The sequence below is a fragment of the Geotrypetes seraphini genome, chromosome 3 (genome assembly GCF_902459505.1).
Source record: "Geotrypetes seraphini chromosome 3, aGeoSer1.1, whole genome shotgun sequence".
Lineage (NCBI taxonomy): Eukaryota > Metazoa > Chordata > Amphibia > Gymnophiona > Dermophiidae > Geotrypetes > Geotrypetes seraphini.
Genome location: NC_047086.1, coordinates 11,963,449 through 11,985,664, shown reverse-complemented (window position 1 = coordinate 11,985,664; position 22,216 = coordinate 11,963,449). Strand labels below are relative to the sequence as shown.

The 22,216-nt window shown below is 42.9% G+C and overlaps 1 protein-coding gene across 2 annotated transcripts in view; it reads left to right on the top strand.

The window, feature by feature from the left end:
• Positions 1 to 17,479, top strand: part of QRSL1 (glutaminyl-tRNA amidotransferase subunit QRSL1) — a 110,941-nt gene extending 93,462 nt beyond the window's left edge. Inside the window, exons 10-11 of one of the 2 annotated variants that reach the window (XM_033936855.1) lie at positions 14,837 to 15,042; positions 17,138 to 17,479. In XM_033936855.1, the coding sequence (XP_033792746.1) occupies positions 14,837 to 15,042; positions 17,138 to 17,349 (418 nt within the window). In that variant the 3' untranslated portion in view covers positions 17,350 to 17,479. The remainder of the gene's footprint in view (positions 1 to 14,836; positions 15,043 to 17,137) is intronic. The other variant, XM_033936856.1, reaches the window with a different exon arrangement.
• The last annotated feature ends 4,737 nt before the right edge of the window (positions 17,480 to 22,216 follow it).

Sequence of the window (22,216 nt, the reverse complement as noted above, 5' to 3'; positions counted from 1 at the left end):
ATACAAACCTCCCTTCCCGTAAAGTACACCTTTCATAGACTTACCATATTTCAAGAAGTCAAAAAGAGAATGTGACCCGCCCCCATACAAACCTCCCTTCCCCCAAAGTACACCTTTCATAGACTTACCATATTTCAAGAAGTCAAAAAGAGAATGTGACCCACCCCCATACAAACCTCCCTTCCCGTAAAGTACACCTTTCATAGACTTACCATATTTCAAGAAGTCAAAAAGAGAATGTGACCCGCCCCCATACAAACCTCCCTTCCCCCAAAGTACACCTTTCATAGACTTACCATATTTCAAGAAGTCAAAAAGAGAATGTGACCCGCCCCCATACAAACCTCCCTTCCACCAAAGTACACCTTTCATAGACTTACCATATTTCAAGAAGTCAAAAAGAGAATGTGACCCACCCCCATACAAACCTCCCTTCCCCTAAAGTACACCTTTCATAGACTTACCATATTTCAAGAAGTCAAAAAGAGAATGTGACCCGCCCCCATACAAACCTCCCTTCCCCCAAAGTACACCTTTCATAGACTTACCATATTTCAAGAAGTCAAAAAGAGAATGTGACCCGCCCCCATACAAACCTCCCTTCCCCCAAAGTACACCTTTCATAGACTTACCATATTTCAAGAAGTCAAAAAGAGAATGTGACCCGCCCCCAAACAAACCTCCCTTCCCCCAAAGTACACCTTTCATAAACTTACCATATTTCAAGAAGTCAAAAAGAGAATGTGACCCGCCCCCATACAAACCTCCCTTCCCCTAAAGTACACCTTTCATAGACTTACCATATTTCAAGAAGTCAAAAAGAGAATGTGACCCGCCCCCATACAAACCTCCCTTCCCCCAAAGTACACCTTTCATAGACTTACCATATTTCAAGAAGTCAAAAAGAGAATGTGACCCGCCCCCATACAAACCTCCCTTCCCCCAAAGTACACCTTTCATAGACTTACCATATTTCAAGAAGTCAAAAAGAGAATGTGACCCGCCCCCATACAAACCTCCCTTCCACCAAAGTACACCTTTCATAGACTTACCATATTTCAAGAAGTCAAAAAGAGAATGTGACCCACCCCCATACAAACCTCCCTTCCCGTAAAGTACACCTTTCATAGACTTACCATATTTCAAGAAGTCAAAAAGAGAATGTGACCCGCCCCCATACAAACCTCCCTTCCCCCAAAGTACACCTTTCATAGACTTACCATATTTCAAGAAGTCAAAAAGAGAATGTGACCCACCCCCATACAAACCTCCCTTCCCGTAAAGTACACCTTTCATAGACTTACCATATTTCAAGAAGTCAAAAAGAGAATGTGACCCACCCCCATACAAACCTCCCTTCCCGTAAAGTACACCTTTCATAGACTTACCATATTTCAAGAAGTCAAAAAGAGAATGTGACCCACCCCCATACAAACCTCCCTTCCCGTAAAGTACACCTTTCATAGACTTACCATATTTCAAGAAGTCAAAAAGAGAATGTGACCCACCCCCATACAAACCTCCCTTCCCGTAAAGTACACCTTTCATAGACTTACCATATTTCAAGAAGTCAAAAAGAGAATGTGACCCGCCCCCATACAAACCTCCCTTCCCCCAAAGTACACCTTTCATAGACTTACCATATTTCAAGAAGTCAAAAAGAGAATGTGACCCGCCCCCATACAAACCTTGTTTCCTCTCCTTCCTTGAGCTTGGGGCTGTGTCTGGAGGGCCTCAGCATGTGCAGATGTGGCGCGATGATGTCACTGTCATGCGCGTTGCATCCGTAGATGCTCGGAGGCCTTCCAAAAGCCAGATAAATTGCCAGGTTTTGAAAATCCATCTGGACACCCGGAGAGACCTCTAAAAAGAGGACCTGTCCGGGTAAATCCAGATATCTGGTAACCATGACCTTTCAGCAATGTAATAGTTAGTGTTCTAGTGGAAATGCAAGTGCTCACTTAGCAGGTCATTTGGCAACAGGGGACCCAAGAGACCAGATGTCTGCGCCACAGCCATGGTAGTATTACTGACTTTCTAGATCAATATGGAGCTTCTGGGTGCTGGAGGGAATTAAGTGGGGATCTTGTAAGTGAATAACTGGGCAGACTGGATGGGCTGGTTGTTTGGTTTCTTTTTCACAGTTGGATAAGGGTGAGCATGGCAGTGGGGAAACTGAGAAGGAAGTGTTTTCTGAAATTTTATTAATGACTTGTCATAACTCATGCATTAAACAAAAGCAGCATTTATAGGATTTGTTTTCAGAAATAGCTGCATTTTCCAAATGCATGTTTTTCTGCTTAGAGAGAGATCTCAGTTTCAGCACTTCATAAATGAACTAATTGAACATACATGTAGTTATAGCATAGTGAACATTGTGCAATTTACAGAACATAAAAATTGCTTCTGTGGGTCAGATCAAAGTTTCATACAGCCCAGTATCCTATTTCCACTGCTGACCAAGCTGGGTCACAAGTACCAGGCTAGATCCCAAAAAGTAGTAAAAATTTCATAAGAATTACCGCTGCTGGGTCAGACCAGTGGTCCATCCTGCCCAGCAGTCCGCTCACGCGGCAGCCTCAAAGACCAGTGCTCTAAAATGAGTCCAACCTCACCTGTGTACGTCCCAGTTTAGCAGGAACTTGTCCAACTAGCCTCCGGAAGAGCATTCCAATTTTCCACCACTCTCTGGATGAAGAAGAACTTCCTTACGTTTATACGGAATTTATCCCCTTTCAACTTTAGAGAGTACCCTCTCGTTCTCCTTACTTTGGAGAGGGTGAACAACCTGTCTTTATCTACTAAGTCTATTCCCTTCAGTACCTTGAATGTTTCGATCATGTCCCCTCTCTGTTGATTTCTCTTATTAAAATTGCTTTAAGGACTGTTCCTCAAGGAACTTTTCCAAACCTCTTTTAAACCAAGCTGTGTTAAGTGCTTTCACCACATCCTCCAGCAGCAAATTCCAAAGCTTAAACGTGTATTTTTAAAAATGTTTTGTTTCATGGTGCGTTCCCTGGACTCTGTTTTTTGAAAGTGTAAACAACGAATTTGTATGTAGCCATTCCATTCCTCGAATCCTTTTATAAACTTTATCTTATCTCTTGTCAGCCCTTTCGTCTCCAAACTGAAGAGCCCCAACATCCCTAACCTTTCCTCATCTGGGACTCGTTCCTTGCCCTTAATCTTCTCTGTACCTTTTCTAATTCTGCTCTATGTTGTGAAATGTAGTGACCACAGTTGCACACGGGACTTAAGGTGTAGCTGCACCATTGACTAATTTAGAGGCATTATGATGATCTCTACTCCTTTCCTAATAGAAACAGAAAAAGATGGCAGACAAATGGCCCATCCGCAGTAACCATTATCTCTTCCTCTCTAAGAGATCCCACGTGCCTATCTCATTCTTTCTTGAATTCAGACACAGTCTCTGTCTCCACCACCTCTACCGCAAGACTGTTCCACGCATCTTCCACCCTTTCTGTAAAAAAGTATTTCCTTAGATTACTCCTGAGCCTATCACCTCTTAACTTCATCCTATGACTTCTCATTCCAGAGCTTCCTTTCAAATGAAAGAGGCTCGACTCATGCACATTTATATTACGTAGGTATTTAAATGTCTCTATCATCTAATCTAATCTTCTATTTGTGTGTCGTTCATACCTGTGTAGGCTCAAGGCCATTTACAGAGGGAAGGTGGAGACAAGAGAAGGGCGGAGTCAGGGAGAGGGAAAGAGAAAAGACTTAAAGGATGGTAGCTGAATTGAGGGGGGAGAGAGAGAAAGATGCATGTAGATTCAGATGTCAAAGAGAAGAGTTTTCAATTTCCCTTCCCCTCCCCTCTCCCGCCTTTCCTCCAAAGTATACAGATTGAGATCTTTAAATCTATCTCCATACGCCTTGATGAAGACTACACACCATTTTAGTCGTAATAATTCCTAACATTTTATTTGCTATTTTTGGCTGCCATTGCTGAAGATTTTAACATATTGCCCATGATGATACCTAATCCTTTTCCTAAGCGGTGTAGCATAACTTTGTATCTGTCCACATTCAATTTCATCTGCCATTTGAATGCCCAGTCTTGTAAGGTCCTTCTGCAACTTCTACTTTCTAGTGCGTTAGGCACATCATTCCTGAACTCTTGAATAGTCAATTCCTTCCTGTGAGATTTTGTTTAGAGAGCCTCATTAGCATTTTTTTTGCCCTGCTGTCCATCACTTTGGTGGTACCGAGGGAATTTCAAGCCCAGCATCCTGTTTCCAACAGTGGCCAACCCAGGTCCCAAGTAGTAAAGCAGATTTTATGCTGGTTATCCTAGGAATAAGCAGTGAATTTCCCCAAGCCATCTCAATATTGGCATATGGACTTCTCTGTTAAGAAATTATCCAAACCTTTTTTTAAACCCTGCTAAATCTAACTGATTTCACCACATTCTCCAGCAATGAATTCCAGAGTTTAATTTCATGTTGTGTGAAGAAATATTTTCTCCAGTTTGTTTTGGGTTTTTTTAATTATCATTTTCATAATAAAACAATCAAGCATAAACTTGTACAGAAACAGTTTGTTTTAAATGTACTACTTAGTAGCCTCATCACATGCCCCCTAGTCCTAGTATTTTTGGAAAGAGTGAACAAGCGATTCACATCTACCCTTTCCACTCCACTCAGTATTTTATAGACCTCTATCATATCACCCCTGAGCCGTCTCTTCTCCAAGCTAAAGAGCCCCAGCTGCTTTAGCCTCTCCTCCTAAAGAAGTTGTCCCAAACCGTTGATCATTTTTGTGACCCTTCTCTGTACCTTTTCTAATTCCGCTATATCTTTTCTGAGATGTGGCAACCAGAATTGCACACAGTATTCGAGGTGCAGCCATACCATAGAGCGATACAAGAGTATTCTAACATTCTCATCTTTGTTTTCCGTTCCTTTCCTGATAATTTCTAACATTCTATTTGCTTTCTTAGGCACTGCCGCACATTGAGCTGAGGGTTTCAATGTATCCTCAACGATGACACCTAGATCCTTTTCCTAGGTGGTGACTCCTAATGTGGAACCCTGGATCACGTAGCTAGAGTTCAGGTTCCTCTTTCCCACATGCATCACTTTGCACTTGCTCATGTTAAAGGGAAAGGGATTGGGACTTCTATACTGCCTTTTTGTAGTTTTACAACCACACTCAAAGCGGTTTATATACAGGCACTTCAAGCATTTTCCCTCTCTGTCCCAGCGGGCTCACAATCTATCTAATGTACCTGGGGCAGTGGAGGATTAAGTGACTTGCCCAGGGTCACAGGGAGTAGCACAGGGTTTGAACCCACAACTTTCAGGGTGATGAGGCTGTACCACGCACTCCTCCAATTCAGTATCAGAAGTGAGCCAAGTATAGAACGGTGAAGCCATTGTGACATCACTGATGAGGTTAGCTCTTAGGCATTGGTGGAATGAGGCATTATGGCATCACAATATGTTCTTATTGTCTAGTATCCAATTAGGAGCCCAGTGGTATAGGAGTGACCAGTTATTGCACTAACTCAGCAACTATCCAGAGGAGGAGAGTCACTATTCCACTTCTGTGTCCGAGGTATGTACTCACCTTGCAAACAATTCTTTAGGTGCCACGTCAGTTCAGATGGAAAACTCCCCTCGGGAGCCTAGCAGTCACAGGGTATGGAGGACTATGTATGTTAATGCACGCAGTCTGGGCAATAAAATTCTGGAATTAGAGACCGAAATAACAACTGCTGACCTAGATGTAGTAGCAATTTCTGAGACTTGGTTCACGGACTCTCATGGGTGGGATATGGCTATACCGGGTTACAACTTGCTTCGCCAAGACAGAGAGGGCAAGGTAGGGGGAGGGGTGGCACTATGCACCAGAGAGGGCATCAAAACTACAAGAATAACAGATGTCAAGTACACTGGGGAATCCCTCTGGGTTAACCTCGCCAGAGGCAACGAAAAATGCCTGTACCTTGGTGTAATATACAGACCTCCAAGACAGCAGGAAGACAAGGACACTGAATTAATCAATGACATTGAGAATATCACCTTACGGGGGGATACAGTACTGCTAGGGGATTTCAATATGCCAGATGCAGATTGGAACGCACTTTCAGCATCTACCAGTGGCAGCAGAAGGCTGCTCTCCTCCATAAGGGGAGCATGACTCAAGCAATTGGTGCTGGAGCCTACTAGGGCCCAAGTGATACTGGATCTGGTGCTCACCAACGGAGAAAGCGTCTCGGAGGTCTCGGTAGGCGATAAGCTAGTCACCAGCGACCACAATATGATATGGTTCATCCTCAAAAAGGGTTTCTCTAGATCAAGCACGACAACAAAAGTACTCAACTTTCGAGGCACGGACTTTAAACGCATGGGAGATTTTGTCCTTCAAGCACTGCAACACCAAGCGATGACCAATGATGTGGAGGCTATGTGGTCAACCTTGAAATCTATCCTACACACAGCAACAAACCACTACATAAGATCAGTAAGAAAACAGAGAAGAAACAACAGACCTCAATGGTTCACCACAGAGATATCAGATCTAGTCAAAGACAAGAAGCATGCTTTCATATCCTACAAATGCTCGGGGGAAAAAGAGGCTAGAACAAAATATACAGCCAAGTCAGCAGCTGTCAAACTGGCAGTCAAAGAGGCCAAGCTTCGAATAGAAGAAAACTTAGCAAAGAACATCAAAAAGGGGGACAAATTTTTCTTCAGGTATATTAGTGACAGAAAAAGAAACACGGATGGGATAGTACGCCTCAGAAAACCTGATGGGAGTTATACAGAATCAGACACAGATAAAGCCGAACTATTAAATGAGTACTTCTGCTCAGTCTTCACCTGCGAGGGGCCAGGGTCCGGCCCACAGTTGCAGGAGAAGCACAACTCGGGAGACCCGTTTCTGAACCACAAGTTTACACCCAGTGACGTCTACAGCGAGCTATCAAAACTCAAGGTGAACAAAAAAGGTTGCAGGGCAGAGGCTGCGAATTACAGACCGGTGAGTCTCACTTCGATTGTGAGTAAGCTCATGGAAACGCTAATCAAACGTGAATTAGACACTATCCTGAATGAGGAGAATCTATGCAACCCCCACCAACACGGTTTCACCAAGGGTAGGTCATGCCAATCTTATCAGCTTCTTTGACTGGGTAACTAGAAAGCTGGACCAGGGAGAGTCCCTGGACGTCGTGTACTTGGACTTCAGTAAAGCTTTTGACAGCATCCCCCACCGTAGATTATTGAACAAAATGAAATCGATGGGATTAGGTGCAACACTAACTCAATGGGTCAATGACTGGCTAAATGGTAGACTTCAGAGAGTGTTGGTTAACGGTGCCCTCTCCAAAACGTCGAGGGTGACCAGTGGAGTGCCGCAGGGTTTGGTCCTGGGACCGATTCTTTTCAATATATTCATAGGAGACCTGACCCAGGGGCTTCAAGGTAAGATAGCATTGTTTGCCGACGACGCCAAACTATGTAACACTAAGTAAGGACTATGAAGAAAAAATAGCGCAAGAGGCCAAGAACTTCAAGCCCTTCTTTAGATACGTGAAAGGGAAAAAACCCGCAAAAGAGGCGGTGGGACCCCTGGACGACCAGGGAAGAAAAGGGTACATTAAGGAAGATAAACAAATTGCGGACAAACTAAATTCCTTCTTTGCGTCTGTCTTTACGGAGGAGGATACTGCAAAAATACCAGAGGCAATGAAAGTGTTTAATGGAGTAATAGAAGACAGCCTCACCACAGTTGAAGTGGAGTTGGACCAGATATACTACCAGATCGACAAACTTAAAAGTGACAAATCCCCTGGACCGGATGGAATTCATCCGAGAGTCTTAAAAGAATTGAAGATTGAAATCGGAGAGTTATTGCAAAAACTCACCAATCTGACAATCAGAACTGGACAGATACCAGATGACTGGAAGATAGCGAATGTCACGCCAATTTTCAAGAAAGGATCGAGAGGAGAACCGGGCAACTACAGACCAGTGAGCCTTACGTCTGTCCCTGGAAAGATGGTTGAAGCACTGATCAAGGATAGCATAGTCCGGCACTTAGATACACACGACTTGCTGAAACCCAGTCAACATGGGTTCAGGAAAGGGAAATCATGTTTAACGAATTTGCTTCAATTTTTTGAGACCGTGAACAAGCAAATTGATAGTGGAATGCCGGTGGACATAATTTATTTGGACTTCCAGAAAGCATTCGACAAAGTTCCGCATGAAAGACTTCTCAGGAAACTACAAAGCCATGGAATAGAGGGAGATATACAAAGGTGGATAGGCAAATGGCTGGAAAACAGGAAGCAGAGAGTGGGCATAAATGGGAAGTTCTCAGACTGGGAGAAAGTGACTAGTGGTGTGCCCCAGGGCTCGGTACTTGGGCCGATTCTATTTAATATATATATCAATGACCTGGAAGGCGGAATATCCAGTGAGATCATTAAGTTTGCAGACGACACAAAGCTATGCCGGGAAATCAGATCGCAGGAAGATAGCGAGGAACTCCAGAGCGACTTGTATCAGCTAGAGAAATGGGCAGAGCAATGGCAGATGAAGTTCAACGTGGAGAAATGCAAAGTAATGCATTTAGGTAGTAAGAATAAGGAACACGAGTATAGAATGTCAGGAGCAACTCTGGGTAAGAGCGAACAAGAAAAGGACCTGGGTGTACTGATAGATAGGACCCTGAAGCCGTCGGCACAATGTGCGGCAGCGGCAAAGAAAGCAAACAGAATGTTGGGCATGATAAAGAAAGGAATCACGAGTAGATCGGAGAAAGTCATAATGCCGCTTTATAGAGCAATGGTCAGACCACACTTGGAATACTGTGTCCAACATTGGTCTCCCAACCTAAAGAAGGATATAAAACTGCTGGAGAGGGTGCAGAGACGAGCAACGAAACTAATAAGAGGTATGGAGAAATTGGAATATGAGGAACGACTCAAGAAACTAGGATTGTTCTCCCTTGAGAAGAGGAGGCTGCGAGGGGACATGATAGAGACGTTCAAAATACTGAAAGACATCGATAAAATAGAGCAGAAAAACAAATTATTTACATTGTCCAATGTGACACGGACAAGAGGACATGGTTTGAAGCTAAGGGGTGACAAGTCCAGGACAAATGTCAGGAAGTTCTGCTTTACGCAGCGAGTGGTGGACGCATGGAATGCTCTTCCACAGGAGGTTATTAAGGAATCCACTGTGCTAGGATTCAAAGGCAAATTAGATGCACATCTCCTTATGAGAGGCATAGAGGGATATGGGTGATTAGAACAATCAGGTGTATACCTGACTGGGCCTCCGCGTATGCGGATCGCCGGACTCGATGGACCATGGGTCTGATCCGGAGATGGCAATTCTTATGTTCTTATGTTCTTATTTGTCCGACAGCATGAAGCAAGACCTGCTTTTACTGGAACATTGGTCCATGACCTGGCAGCTGGGCTTCAAAGCGAAAAAATGCAAGATCATGCACCTTGGCAACAATAATCCGTGCAGAACATACACACTGAACGGCGAGACCTTGGCTAGGATGGCAGCAGAGCGGGACTTAGGGGTGATCATTAGTAGAGACATGAAAACAGCCATCCAAGTGGAAAAGGCTACATCCAAGGCTAGACAAATGCTGGGTTGTATCCGTAGAAGCTTTGTTAGCCGTAAGCCGGAGGTCATAATGCCATTGTACAGAACCATGGTGAGACCTCATCTGGAGTATTGTGTGCAATTCTGGAGGCCACACTACCGTAAGGACGTACTGAGAGTTGAGACGGTTCAGCGCATGGCCACTAGGATGATCTTGGTGCTTAAGGATTTCTCATACGAGGACAGGCTGCACAGATTGCGGCTATACTCTCTCGAAGAGCGTAGGGAGAAGGGAGACATGATTGAGACATTTAAGTACATCACTGGCCGCATAGAGGTGGAAGACAACATTTTCTCTTTCAAGGGTCCGTCGGCCACAAGAGGACATCCGCTAAGAATCAGGGGCAGGAAATTTCATGGGGATACCAGGAAGTGCTTCTTCACAGAAAGAGTGGTAGACCATTGGAACAAACTCCCAGAGCAAGTGATCGCAGCCAGCAGCATACAAGATTTTAAGAATAAATGGGATGCCCACGACGGATCTTTACGAGGGCAGTGTAGAGGTGATGCCACCTGTGAGCGACCCCTTAGGGGGTTGTTTGGGGAGGGTTAATGGAGTGGGCAGACTTCATGGGCTATGGCCCTTTTCTGCTGTCATCTTTCTATGTTTCTATGAGGTCTATGGAAAGAGGATGAGAGGAAGAGATAAGAGGTGGAGAGTTAAGAACCAGCAGAGTTTATGGTATGGCCCATGAGTGTTTCAAGATGAAGAAAAGTATCCCTTTGGCAAAAGAGATTAATCAATTTAGAGAATAGCAGGATGACAAAGAGGTTGGAAGATTTTTTTTAAGTGGGCCTTGTAGTAACTACTGCAAACCTACATTTTCAGCAGTGATAACTAGTCAAATGCCAGTGAAAATGATTGGTTATCCAGTGAGATGCACATTAAGTGGTCAGCTGCTGTTCCTGGCTGTTCCTGCGGCAGCGGCCAAAAAAGCAAATAGGATGCTAGGAATTATTTACAAAGGGATGGTTAACAAGACCAAGAATGTCATAATGCCCCTATATCGCTCAATGGTGCAACCTCATTTGGAGTATTGCATTCAATTCTGGTCTCCTTAACTCAAGAAAGATATAGTGGCACTAGAAAAGGTTCAAAGAAGAGCGACCAAGATGGTAAAGGGGATGGAACTCCTCTGGTATGAGGAAAGACTAAAACGGTTAGGGCTCTTCAGCTTGGAAAAGAGACGGCTGAGGAGAGATAGGATTGAAGTCTACAAAATCCTGAGTGGTGTAGAATGGGTCCAAGTGGATCGATTTTTCACTCCATCAGAAGTGACAAAGACTAGGGGACACTCGATTAAATTACAGGGAAATACTTTTAAAACCAATGGGAGAAATTTTTTTTTCACTCGGAGAATAGTTAAGCTCTGGAACACATTGCCAGAGGTTGTGGTAAGAGCGGATAGCGTACCTGGTTTTAAAAAAGGTTTGGACAAGTTCCTAGAGGAAAAGTCCATAGTCTGTTATTGAGAAAGACTTGGGGAAAGCCTCTGCTTGCACTGGATTGGTAGCATGGAATATTGCTACTCCTTGGGTTTTGGTCAGGTACTAGTGACCTGGATTGGCCACCATGAGAATGGGCTACTGGGCTTGATGGACCATTGGTCTGACCCAGTAAGGCTATTCCTATGTTCTTCTTTATCTGCTGTCTTTTACTATGTTATGTTATGTTCTTTGAATATCAGAAGGTGGGGAAGGCTGGATACTGAATGAGAATGACTCTTCATCTTCAGGACCTAAAAACAAATAAAATTATTTATGTAACCCAAGAATCCACATTACTGAAAAGGGATTCACTGGGGGATCCCTTATATATTTATAATTTATATTCCTGTCCATCCTAAAATGGCTAAAGGCAGTGAAGAATATCATACAGTACTAACGGCCTCTTTTACAAAGCTGCGCTAACGATCCCGAAGCCCATAGAGATTTAAAGGGCTTCGGGGCTGTCGCTGCACGGCTTTGTAAAAGAGGCCGAAAATAAAGATATAAAATAAGTGAAAACTCATCCAAAAGGCAAAACAGTATATATAGTGTATGTAATACAATTAAAAATAAAACAAACATAACATAAAAAATACATCAACATAAAAACATCTCAAAATAAAAGCAGATCAGATTCCAAAATAAGAAAAAGAATTTATTTCTTGATAAAAGTCAACTCTTGCAGTGCTTCCAAAAGCTTAAATAGTCTTTTAATAACCTAACAGTCTAAAATATTAGCCCACAAAGTTCTTTATTCCTTAAATCCACAAACTTATGCAAATAATCCCTCTTGTGAGGACCAAACCTTATACCTTGGAATGTTAAATTTGAACCAATTTTAAATCTGCTGCCATTGGTTTGATTTCAAGATATTAAATTATATTGACAGTTTGAAATTGAATTCTGAAAGCAATTGGCAGGCAGTGGAGGACCTTGAGAATGAGAGAAATGCAATCTGTAACATTTGAAGACCACAGAATAAGCGAGCCACTGTATTTTGAATGAATTGAAGTTATGCAACCAAGACTTCCTGTTTGGAAGGTATACCATTGCAGTGATAAAAGAAAACAAGAACGTAAGAGATTATTTGGAAAAGAATAGAACATAAAATCAAGATTCTCATAATGCCACTATTGATTCATTTGGAAAACTGAACGATTCTTGTCACTTCTTCTCAGTAAAAGATCAAGGGAAACCAGAAAAGGTACAGAGAACAGCAACCAAAGGGACGGAACAATTCAGTACATAAGAACATAAGAATTGCTGCAGCTGGGTCAGACCAGTGGTCCATTAGGTCTTAGGTCAAAGACTAGTGCTCTAAATGAATCCAGCCTCACCTGCGTATGTTCCAGTTTAGCAGGAACTTGTCCAGCCTTGTCTTGAATCCCTGGAGGGTGTTTTCCCCTATAACAGCCTCCGGAAGAGCGTTCCAGTTTTCTACCACTCTCTGGATGAAGAAGAACTTCCTTATTTTGTACGGAATCTATCCCCTTTTAACTTTAGAGAGTGCCCTCTCGTTCTCTCTACCTTGGAGAGGGTGAACAACCTGTCTTTATCTACTAAGTCTATTCCCTTCATTATCTTGAATGTTTCGATCATGTCTCCTCTTTTCAAGGGAGAAGAAGCCCAGTTCCAGCCCCTTAACCATGTATGCTGCTATGCTCAAAAAAAGAAGTGAACAAAGAATGGGAAATAAAATAGAGAATATCATTATACCTCTCTATTACTCTATGATGCAACTATACCTGATATTGTATTGTATGTGGTTCTGGTTCTCTTATATGATAAAAGATATAATAGGGTTAGAAAACTTACAGAGGAAGGGGATGGAATGATTCCTTTATGAGGAAAGACTAAAGAGGCTGAGGGCGGAGGTATGACTGAGGCCTATAAAATCCTGAGACCCAGATACTCTAAAATTGCTGTTAAAATCCTGCTGTAGGACCGGGAAAAGTCTGATTTGAAAACAGCAAATGAGTTTCCCGGAGTTCTGTCGTAATCCCATCCGATCAGTCACTGGGGAAGCCCTGAAGCAGCCTCCTCCCACTCAGCTGTTTGGGGCAGGAAGAGTAGGTTTTGTTGTTTTGGTTTGTTTGTTTTTAATGGGCACAGATGTGCATATGTTACACCCCCCTCCCCGATGATGCTCCACACCCCCTAAACTTTAAAAAAAAAAAAATTGTCAGGAGAGAAGTCCACACCCTCCTCGCTCACTTGTAGGTTAGTGCCCAACATATTATTCAACCCTGTTAGAGTACACATGGAAAGATCAAAACCCAAGAAGGAGCAATATTCCTTGCCCTGGATCAGTAGCATGGACTATTGCTACTCCTTGGGTTTTGGCCAGGTACTAGTGACCTGGCTTGGCCACCATGAGAGCGGACTACTGGGATGACCCAGGAAAGCTATTCTTATGTGCTTATGGTCTACAGGCCTCCCTTAGAAAAGTAGGAGCACATGGATATCTTGAGCACAATAGAAATGAATTAAAATGTGAAGGGTTTTATCAAGGGAACCTTGAGGATTTTACCTTCTACCTGAAAACCAAAATAAAGTTCAAACTGTAGAGCAAGCATTTGTGCAAAAAAACTGAAATCCATTCCCAGGCTGTTGGCATGTAAAGAAATGATTCTGGCAGAAACAGCGCTAAGGGCCACATTCTATAAACAGTGCCAAAGTGACAACTCCCGCATATCAAAACTTACCTATTCACCAAACAAGACCCCTAGCGGCCCCACCCGCTCTCATTTCTCCTCCCCCCCCCAGCTCTCTCCCCCCTTTATAGCTTCTCTCTTCCCTTTCTTCAACAACCTCCCTCCATCCTCTGTCAATTTCGGTTTTTATTTGTTACTTAATTGTTTATTTGTTTGTAAATCTGCTTGAAAACGTAGATCCTATTCTAATTGATGTAAACTGCCTAGAACTCGCCGGGTATGGCGGTATATAAAAAATAAAATTATTATTATTATTATCAATCAAAGTTAATAGGCACCATTTGGAGAATCGCATCTAAATCAATTTAAAGTGCTTGTAGGGCATCATAATGATTGGTGCTGGTATATCAGACCAGGGTTTTCTTGGCCCTAATATAACGGCACCTAACGCAAGTCATGCCCATATAGGTGCCTACAGAGTTAGGGGCCTACTGGTAAATTATTTTTTAAATTTGTTTTTTTTATTAATTTTTAATAGCACTTTCAATTATCAGTGCCAAGCCAATTAAAAAAATTAAGTTAGGTGACCCAATCTAGGTGCCTTTTATAGACTCAGGACCTAACTGTCTAGGCCAGGTTTGTCCAAGCTCTGTACTTGAGGGCTGGGAGCAGGCCAGATTTCCGGCCTATTCAAAATGACTGTGTATGAGAGAGATCTGAATAGAGGGGATGTAGTGGCAATGCAAATCTTTCTCATGCATGTTGATTAGAGATGTCCTGAAAACCTGCCCTCAAGGACTAAACAAGGACAGGCCTGGTCTAGGCTGTAGAAAGGATTAAATGTGGATCTGTTTACATGTGTTCATGGACGCTGGCAGTGCAGAATGAGACATTTCTTGGTACATGCTTTGGAGACTTGATATCATGCATGCTAAGACATGGTGGCAGATTGGCGCTGGCATAGACTGTTCTCACTTCTAGAAAGACTTTAGTGGTATCTGCGTTTCTTTCTCAAGGTCACTCTCTTTGCAGAAACTACAAGCACTACTTTCTCAAAGCCCAGAAGGTGAGGCGCCTCATTGCTGAGGACTTCGTGAAGGTATTCCATTCAGGAGTGGATATCCTGCTCACCCCCACCACCCTTGGCGATGCAACACAATTCAAAGAGTTCATCAAGGAAGACAATCGGACCCGCAGTGCTCAAGAGGACATCTTCACACAGTCTGCAAACATGGCTGGTAAGCCCAGGGAGGTCAGAGCATCTTTCTAGACCTCAAAGATCTAGACTTTTTATTGTAGACTCATTTGTACTCCACTTAGACATCTGATGGGCAGAATATCAAATTTTTAAAGAAAACTTGAAAACTTGCTCCACTATTCAGTGAGCTTGGCCAATTGGAATACCATGCAACAAGAGCACTCTAGTGTCAAACAAGAGCACATGGGTGTCAAAGTCCCTCCTCGAGGGCTGCAATCCAGTCGGATTTTCAGGATTTCCCCAATGAATATGCATGAGATCTATTTGCATGCACTGCTTTCATTGTATGCTAATAGATCTCATGCATATTCATTGGGGAAATCCTGAAAACCCAACTTGATTGTGGCCCTCAAGGAGGGACTTTGACATCCCTGCTCTAGTGCAGTGGTTCCCAACCCTGTCCTGGAGGAACACCAGGCCAATTGGGTTTTCAGGCTAGCCCTAATGAATATGCATGAAGCAAATTTGCATGCCTATCACTTCCATCATATGCAAATCTCTCTCATGCATATTCATTAGGGCTAGCCTGAAAACCCGATTGGCCTGGTGTTCCTCCAGGACAGGGTTGGGAATCACTGCTCTAGTGCAATAGGTATGTCATTCTGGACTGTAGGGTATTCTCTCCATGCTCGCAAGCTATGCAGAAGAAATCCACTCCACGTTTTCAACTCCTCCTCCTTCTCCAGAGGGCTCTGCTGCCCCCTTCAGTTTTCCCTTCTTCACACGAACCCGGAAGGTCTTTCTGATATACTCTGTATATTTCTTTTTTTTTATTATTCATTTTTTTTCAATAATGTTTCATACTAAGTTAAGACATGGAAATACAGAAATAAGGAAATAACAGTTTCCAGTTTATCAAGAAATTCTATCTAGCCCACAATTTCTGAGAGAAAAGCGCTAATTACATAAAGAAATATTTAAAGAATGTATTCCTAGGACAATAGTCCTAAATTTTTTCAGGCATTGCATAAAAAAATACTTGACCCCTAATTTAAAGTCTGAACAATTAGGTCTATCCTTGTTTCTCATTAACCTGAAAAAATAATTCTCGTTGTGTAGGATCCCAAAAGACATAATCCTTATTTTGTAAATGTAACAAACACTTACAGGGGAATTTAAGGAAAAATGGGGGTCCCAAATTAACAGCCCTCGGGTTTCAATGCCAAAAAGGCTTCCTCCTGAGCTGTGTAGTTCTGGCCACATCAGGAAAAATCAAAACCCTGTCACCAAAGAACTTTGCTTCCTTGTTTTTAAAATATAGCCTCTTAATTAAAGCTTTATCTAATGCGCTGAAACAAGTCACCATTAGAGTGGGCCGAGCTTGATCACTTCTTAGAAACATAATGGCAGATAAAGGCCAAATGGCCCATCTAGTCTGCCCATCCACAGTAACCGTCATCTCTCTCTCTGAGAGATCCCACATGCCTATCCCAGGTCCTTTTGAAATCAAATACAGTCTCTGTCTCCACCACCTCTTCCGGGAGACTGTTCCACGCATCTACCACCCTTTCTGTAAAAAAGTATTTCCTTAGATGACTCCAGAGCCTATCACCTCTTAACTTCATCATTCCAGAGCTTCCTCTCAAATGAAAGAGACTCGACTCATGCGTATTTAAACGTGTCTATCATATCTCCCCTCTCCCGCCTTTCCTCCAAAGTCTACAGATTGAGATGTTTAAGTCTGTTCCCATACGCCTTATAATGAAGACCACCCACCATTTTAGTAGCCTTCCTCTGGACAGACTCCATCCTTTTATATCTCGTGAATCTTCCAGAAATTCAGTAAGGTTGAAATCTACAGAGACGAGCTGGTCCACTCCCTGCTCCATGGTTATTTTTTTCTTTTGCAGAATATAACAATGATTAGAAAACACCATTACATCTACTTGTGTTAATCCCAGTATCTGTTCATTTTATGATAAATTTGAGCTGGAGAGTGGACTTCCCTGTTCATGCATGGTGTACCAGGAGAGATCCAGTGATCTGCTTGCCTGACTGTCCTCGTGATGTCCCTCTCAGGCGGTTAGATGCTGTGCAGTTCAAATTATGTGTAACTATTTTACTTTTAACCTCAGGGCTGCCAGCCGTGACTCTTCCCGCTGCCCTTTCTGCCAGAGGCTTGCCACTCGGGCTTCAGTTCATCGCACGCGCATTCTGCGAGCATCAGCTGCTCACCGTAGCCAGGTGGCTTGAAAAACAAGTGGATTTCCCTGTGCTTCGGTGGCAGGCTGTTCCAGACAGAGAGCACCCAGTCCTTCAACACAACAAACTGGCTTCTTTGCCCTAGATCTGGGAGAAGCTGAACTGGAACAATTAACATAAGAAATTATTAAACCTGCATTTTGTATTAATATAAAATAAACTCTGCATATAAAATGTTTGTCTATTAAAACAGAATCTAAGTGTACGCTTTTTGTGGTTACATTCTGTCGCAAAACAGAGTTTTTGGGAAGACTGCCATGTTATCAGATTATTATCTACTTAGCAAGGACAGTAAAGAAGTCATTTTCGGAGGCGCTACCGGTTTTCAAAAAGCCATAACTAACCTTCATATGTGTGCAGCACACACAATTTTGAAGGTGGCATGGTTTGGTCAGGTGCAAACAAATGTGTGCGTTGTCCCTCTTTACTTTGGCAGTAAACACATGCATTAATAACACTGGCCAACACTCGTTTTGGTACCTTTATTTCTGGGTATATTTGACCTGCTGAGTCCAAAAATGGCAGTAGTTTTCTCCTATCAGCTCTAGGTTTTGAGATACAGAACAAGTGGCATATTCCGCTCTTCACTCTGCTCGCCCATTAAAAAATCAGGATATTTTAAAGTAGTGTTTAAATTAGTATCTTTTAAGCATGAAGGAAACAAAAGAAAAGTGTACAACATGAAAATCTACTTATTTCATACCAAAAGCACAAGTTTATGATACAGACTTTCCAGTCATTCGACACACAAGAAGCTCCTTTTGTAAGACTTCCGAGAGTGGGATCTACCAGGACAATCCCGCATAAGATTCCAACAATAGTCTGCCATCATGTCTGCATCCCATCTTCTTTGGTATCTGGCTTCCATTATTTTATGTCTTGGTGAAATCTTTCATCTTGCTGCTCGCTTAAGTCACCAAGGTTCTCTGGAAAGCACAGATAATGGACTTTAACACTCATGTTACAGCCAAGCCTGTTGAAAAGAAAGAGCATATTCTCTACTAGTGTGTAGTTGTCTGCCTTTTTGTTGCCAAGAAAGTTTCTCATAACAAGAATAAATGAAGACCAGGCACATGATTTGATTTCATTCACTGATGCTATGAAATGTGGGTCATGTATAAGTTGTCTGACCTATGGACCATCAAAAATATCTACCTTCAGTTTTTATGATAAGTCCAGGTAACATATGCACAAACCATCTTTATTCAAAACTATTACAAATTTATTCATCATGCCTAGCTTTCTTTATATGTAGTGGTGGCAGTATGATTCTTTCTTGTGCTACTAAAGGTTCATCGATTACATTTTGTCCTCCAACCATCATATATATTCCCTCGAAGGCCAATCTTTTTTTACCCAATTTTCATGTTTGATCCTACTATCCCAAAGGCATAAAAAACAAGGATACTTTGTGGAGCCAGGAAAAATCCCAAAAAGTTTCTGTGAACAAAGATGGCTAATAAACAGGTTTTAACAATTCTAATACTTCCACCTTAAACCAATAGTAGTACAGATAATTCCACAGCATTTATATACTATTCAGATATTCAAACCAGAGGAAAGCAACAAAAATATTAGGGGGTTTGCACCAAACGAAGTACGAGGAGAGACTGGAGGACAGGAGGGACAGGGGTGATATGATACAGACATTTAAATATTTGAAAGGTATTAATATAGGACCAAATCTTTTCCAGAGAAGGGAAATTGATAAAACTAGAAGACATAAATTGAGGTTGAGGGGTGTTATGCCCTTCTGAGTACAGAATGGCACAGGGACAAATTTGTCCCCACAGGAACTCAATTTCCCTGTCACTGTTGTTGTCCCTGCTCCATTCCTGTAAGCTCTGCCTTAACTGCACAAGCCTCAACCATTTAGGATTTTAAAGCAGATGAGGATGGAGCTCAGGCATTGGTGGAATGAGGCATTATGACATCACAGTCTGAGCTCTAGAATGTTGCTACTTAGGATTTTATGTGAAATCTGTTTTATTATTATTATTAATATGAAATAACAGCATATGAACAAACAGTCCAGTAACATAGTCAGAGAACACTGCCCATTCCAGTAAGTCAACCACCCTACCACCCCTCCCACCCACCCCCTCCCCTGGGAACAGCCAAAGTATAAATCAATTCAATAATCTACTGCGAACCACTGGTGTCAGAGTATCACAAAATGGTAACCAACACCTTAAGTAGGATGATCCTAATTTAGAGTTCATATCAGCAATGGCCAGACGTTCGTATCCTGCCAGTTGTATCATTTGCACTCGCCAATGGGCCAACGAAGGGGTGTTAGATGATAGCCAACATTGAAGAATAGTTTTAAGGCCCATAAAGATGGTCTTCTGAACAAACGCTACCGCTCCTGGACGTTTGGGCATAAGATTAAATTTCAACGTAAAAAGAAAGGTGTTCGTGGGTGTCCAAGAACAGTTCCACATGGATTGAACGTGCTGTCCAATTCTTTTCCAATATGCTTGTATTCCCGGACATAACCAAAACATGTGTCCCAGTGTGGCCCTCGGGGTCGCGCATCTCGGGCAACAGTCTGTAGTACTCACATGCGCCCGATAAGCCCGAACTGGAGCAAAGTATGCTCGGGCCAAGAATTTATAGTAGCGTTCTTTTTCAACGGGGGACACCAATAGTTTCATTCCCAAGGAGAAACTCCGTGTGAGCATGTCCTGTGAAATATTAATTTGTAAGTCCTGAGTCCATTGATTGGCCAGAGAAGCATAATCCAGGTCTCCAGCCAAATCCTGCAGGAAGCGGTGGTGATAGCGCAATGGTATGGGCTCCTGCGCCGTCAAGCTAAATGCTTCAGACAGTTTATCCTGGACTTCCTTTCTCAAGGCAGATCCGGGCAGAGTGCTGATATAATGATGAAGTTGTTTATAGGAGAACCAGTCTCTGGGCTCGAACATAGAAGAGTCACATAGGGATTGAAAGGATTGGAGAGACCCATTAGACTGCAACACATGCCATAAATAATACATGCCCCTCCCATTCCACCAAAGGCGAGCCTTCGATGGCATACCCGGGGAAAAATCTCTATTGCCAGCGACAGGAAGACATGGAGACACATCACATCTAATATCCAGGCGCCGGCAAAGAGACCTCCAGATTCTTCTCAATGGAAATAGGAACAAATCCCCATAGGTCCTCTCCCTTTTAGGTAGGCTAGCAGCATGTAATAAGTAACTGAAGTGATAAGGGGTAAAAGCCGCACACTCCACCCCGGTAGCTGTAAAATAGGAGGTGTTGCAAAACCAGTCATTTAGATGTCGAATTTGACAAGCCTCATTCAATCTACCAATGTGTAGGAGACCTAGGCCCCCCTGGGAAATAGGCAATGATAAGTTTCGTACAGGGATCCTCGATCTACTTCCCCCCCAAAGAAAACGAGAGACTGAGCTATGGTGTTGCCTAAGGTGGGCGCGAGATAATAGTACAGGTATCGTTTGTAAAACATAAAGCCATTGGGGGATCACCATCATATTGTATAAGGCAATTCTACCCATTAATGTCAATGGATATGTTCGCCACGCCTGCAGACGCCGTTCCGTCTGAGAGAGCAAAGGCAGTATATTTATAGAGTACATAGTGGTTAAGTCCCTAGGTAAAAGGACACCCAAATATCTAATGTGTGAAGTAGCCCATACAAGTGGAAAAGGGTCCGGCCAAGTGCCACTAATAGTGAGTTGTAAAGGAAGTACCATTGATTTCTGCTTATTTAGTGTCAGTCCGGAATATAAATGAAATTCGTCAAAAAGCTCTAATGCACGTGTCAATGAGCGGTGTGGCTGTGCAAGAGTAAGCAGAATATCGTCCGCAAAGGCCAGTATTCTGAGTTGAGAGATTCCTTCCGATAATCCCACCAAGATGTCATCCCTTTGAATCGTACGTATTAGCGGTTCCAGATAGAGCAAGAACAGTAAGGGAGACAGTGGACAGCCCTGACGAGTACCCCGGCCTACTGTAAAAGGCTGTGTCAGAATACCATTCACCAATAGGGAGGCAGTAGGATCTGTATACAACGCCCTCAAAGCTGACCAAAACCAGCCCGCTATCCCCATATATTGCAACACCTCAAAAAGATAGTCCCAGTTAACTTGGTCGAAGGCCTTTGCAGCGTCCAGGCTGGCCAAAATACCCGGGGTAGAAGTAGCTTGCGCTCTTGACATTGCTAATAACACTCTCCTAACATTCACCACAGAATGCCGACCCTGGACAAAACCTGCTTGCGCAGAGGAAACAACATGTGGCAATATAGGGGTCAGGCGATTAGCCAGTAATCGCGCTAAGATTTTTATGTCCACATTAAGCAGGGATATGGGACGATAAGAGTCTACCTCATCTTTCGGTTTTCCCGGTTTATGGAGGAGTGTGATGGTGGCAGTATTAGCATGGGATGGAAAGGTTCCGTTCTCCAATGCCGCCTCATAATAATTTCGAAGAGGTGCGCACACCTGCAGGGACATGATTTTGTAAAATTCAGTAGAAAACCCGTCGGGGCCTGGGGCCGTACATGATCGTAAATTTTTAATCGCTTTCTGAATCTCTGTTCCTTGTATCGGCCCATTTAGTACCGATCTCTGAAGGTCTGTAAATTTTGGCATGCCCGCATCTTCTAAATAGTCACAAACATCAGGGCCTGTATAAGTGCCAGGATGTTTATAAAAAGTAGAGAAATGCTGGTAAAAAGTCTCTGCAATGTCTGCCGGTTTAGTATGGTAAGAATTAGTTCCCGACTTGACACGGGAAATGTATCGATCGTCCTGCCAATTTTTAGTCAATGAAGCTAACAGTTTACCTGTTCTATTCCCAAAGCGATAGAATCTATACTTCCTATAAAAAAGGGAGCGCTTTGCCCGATCGTGCAGTAAGGCATTAAGAGCTACCTGTACCGAGTGCATTTCCTCCCCTAATATTTGAGATGGATGAAGGAG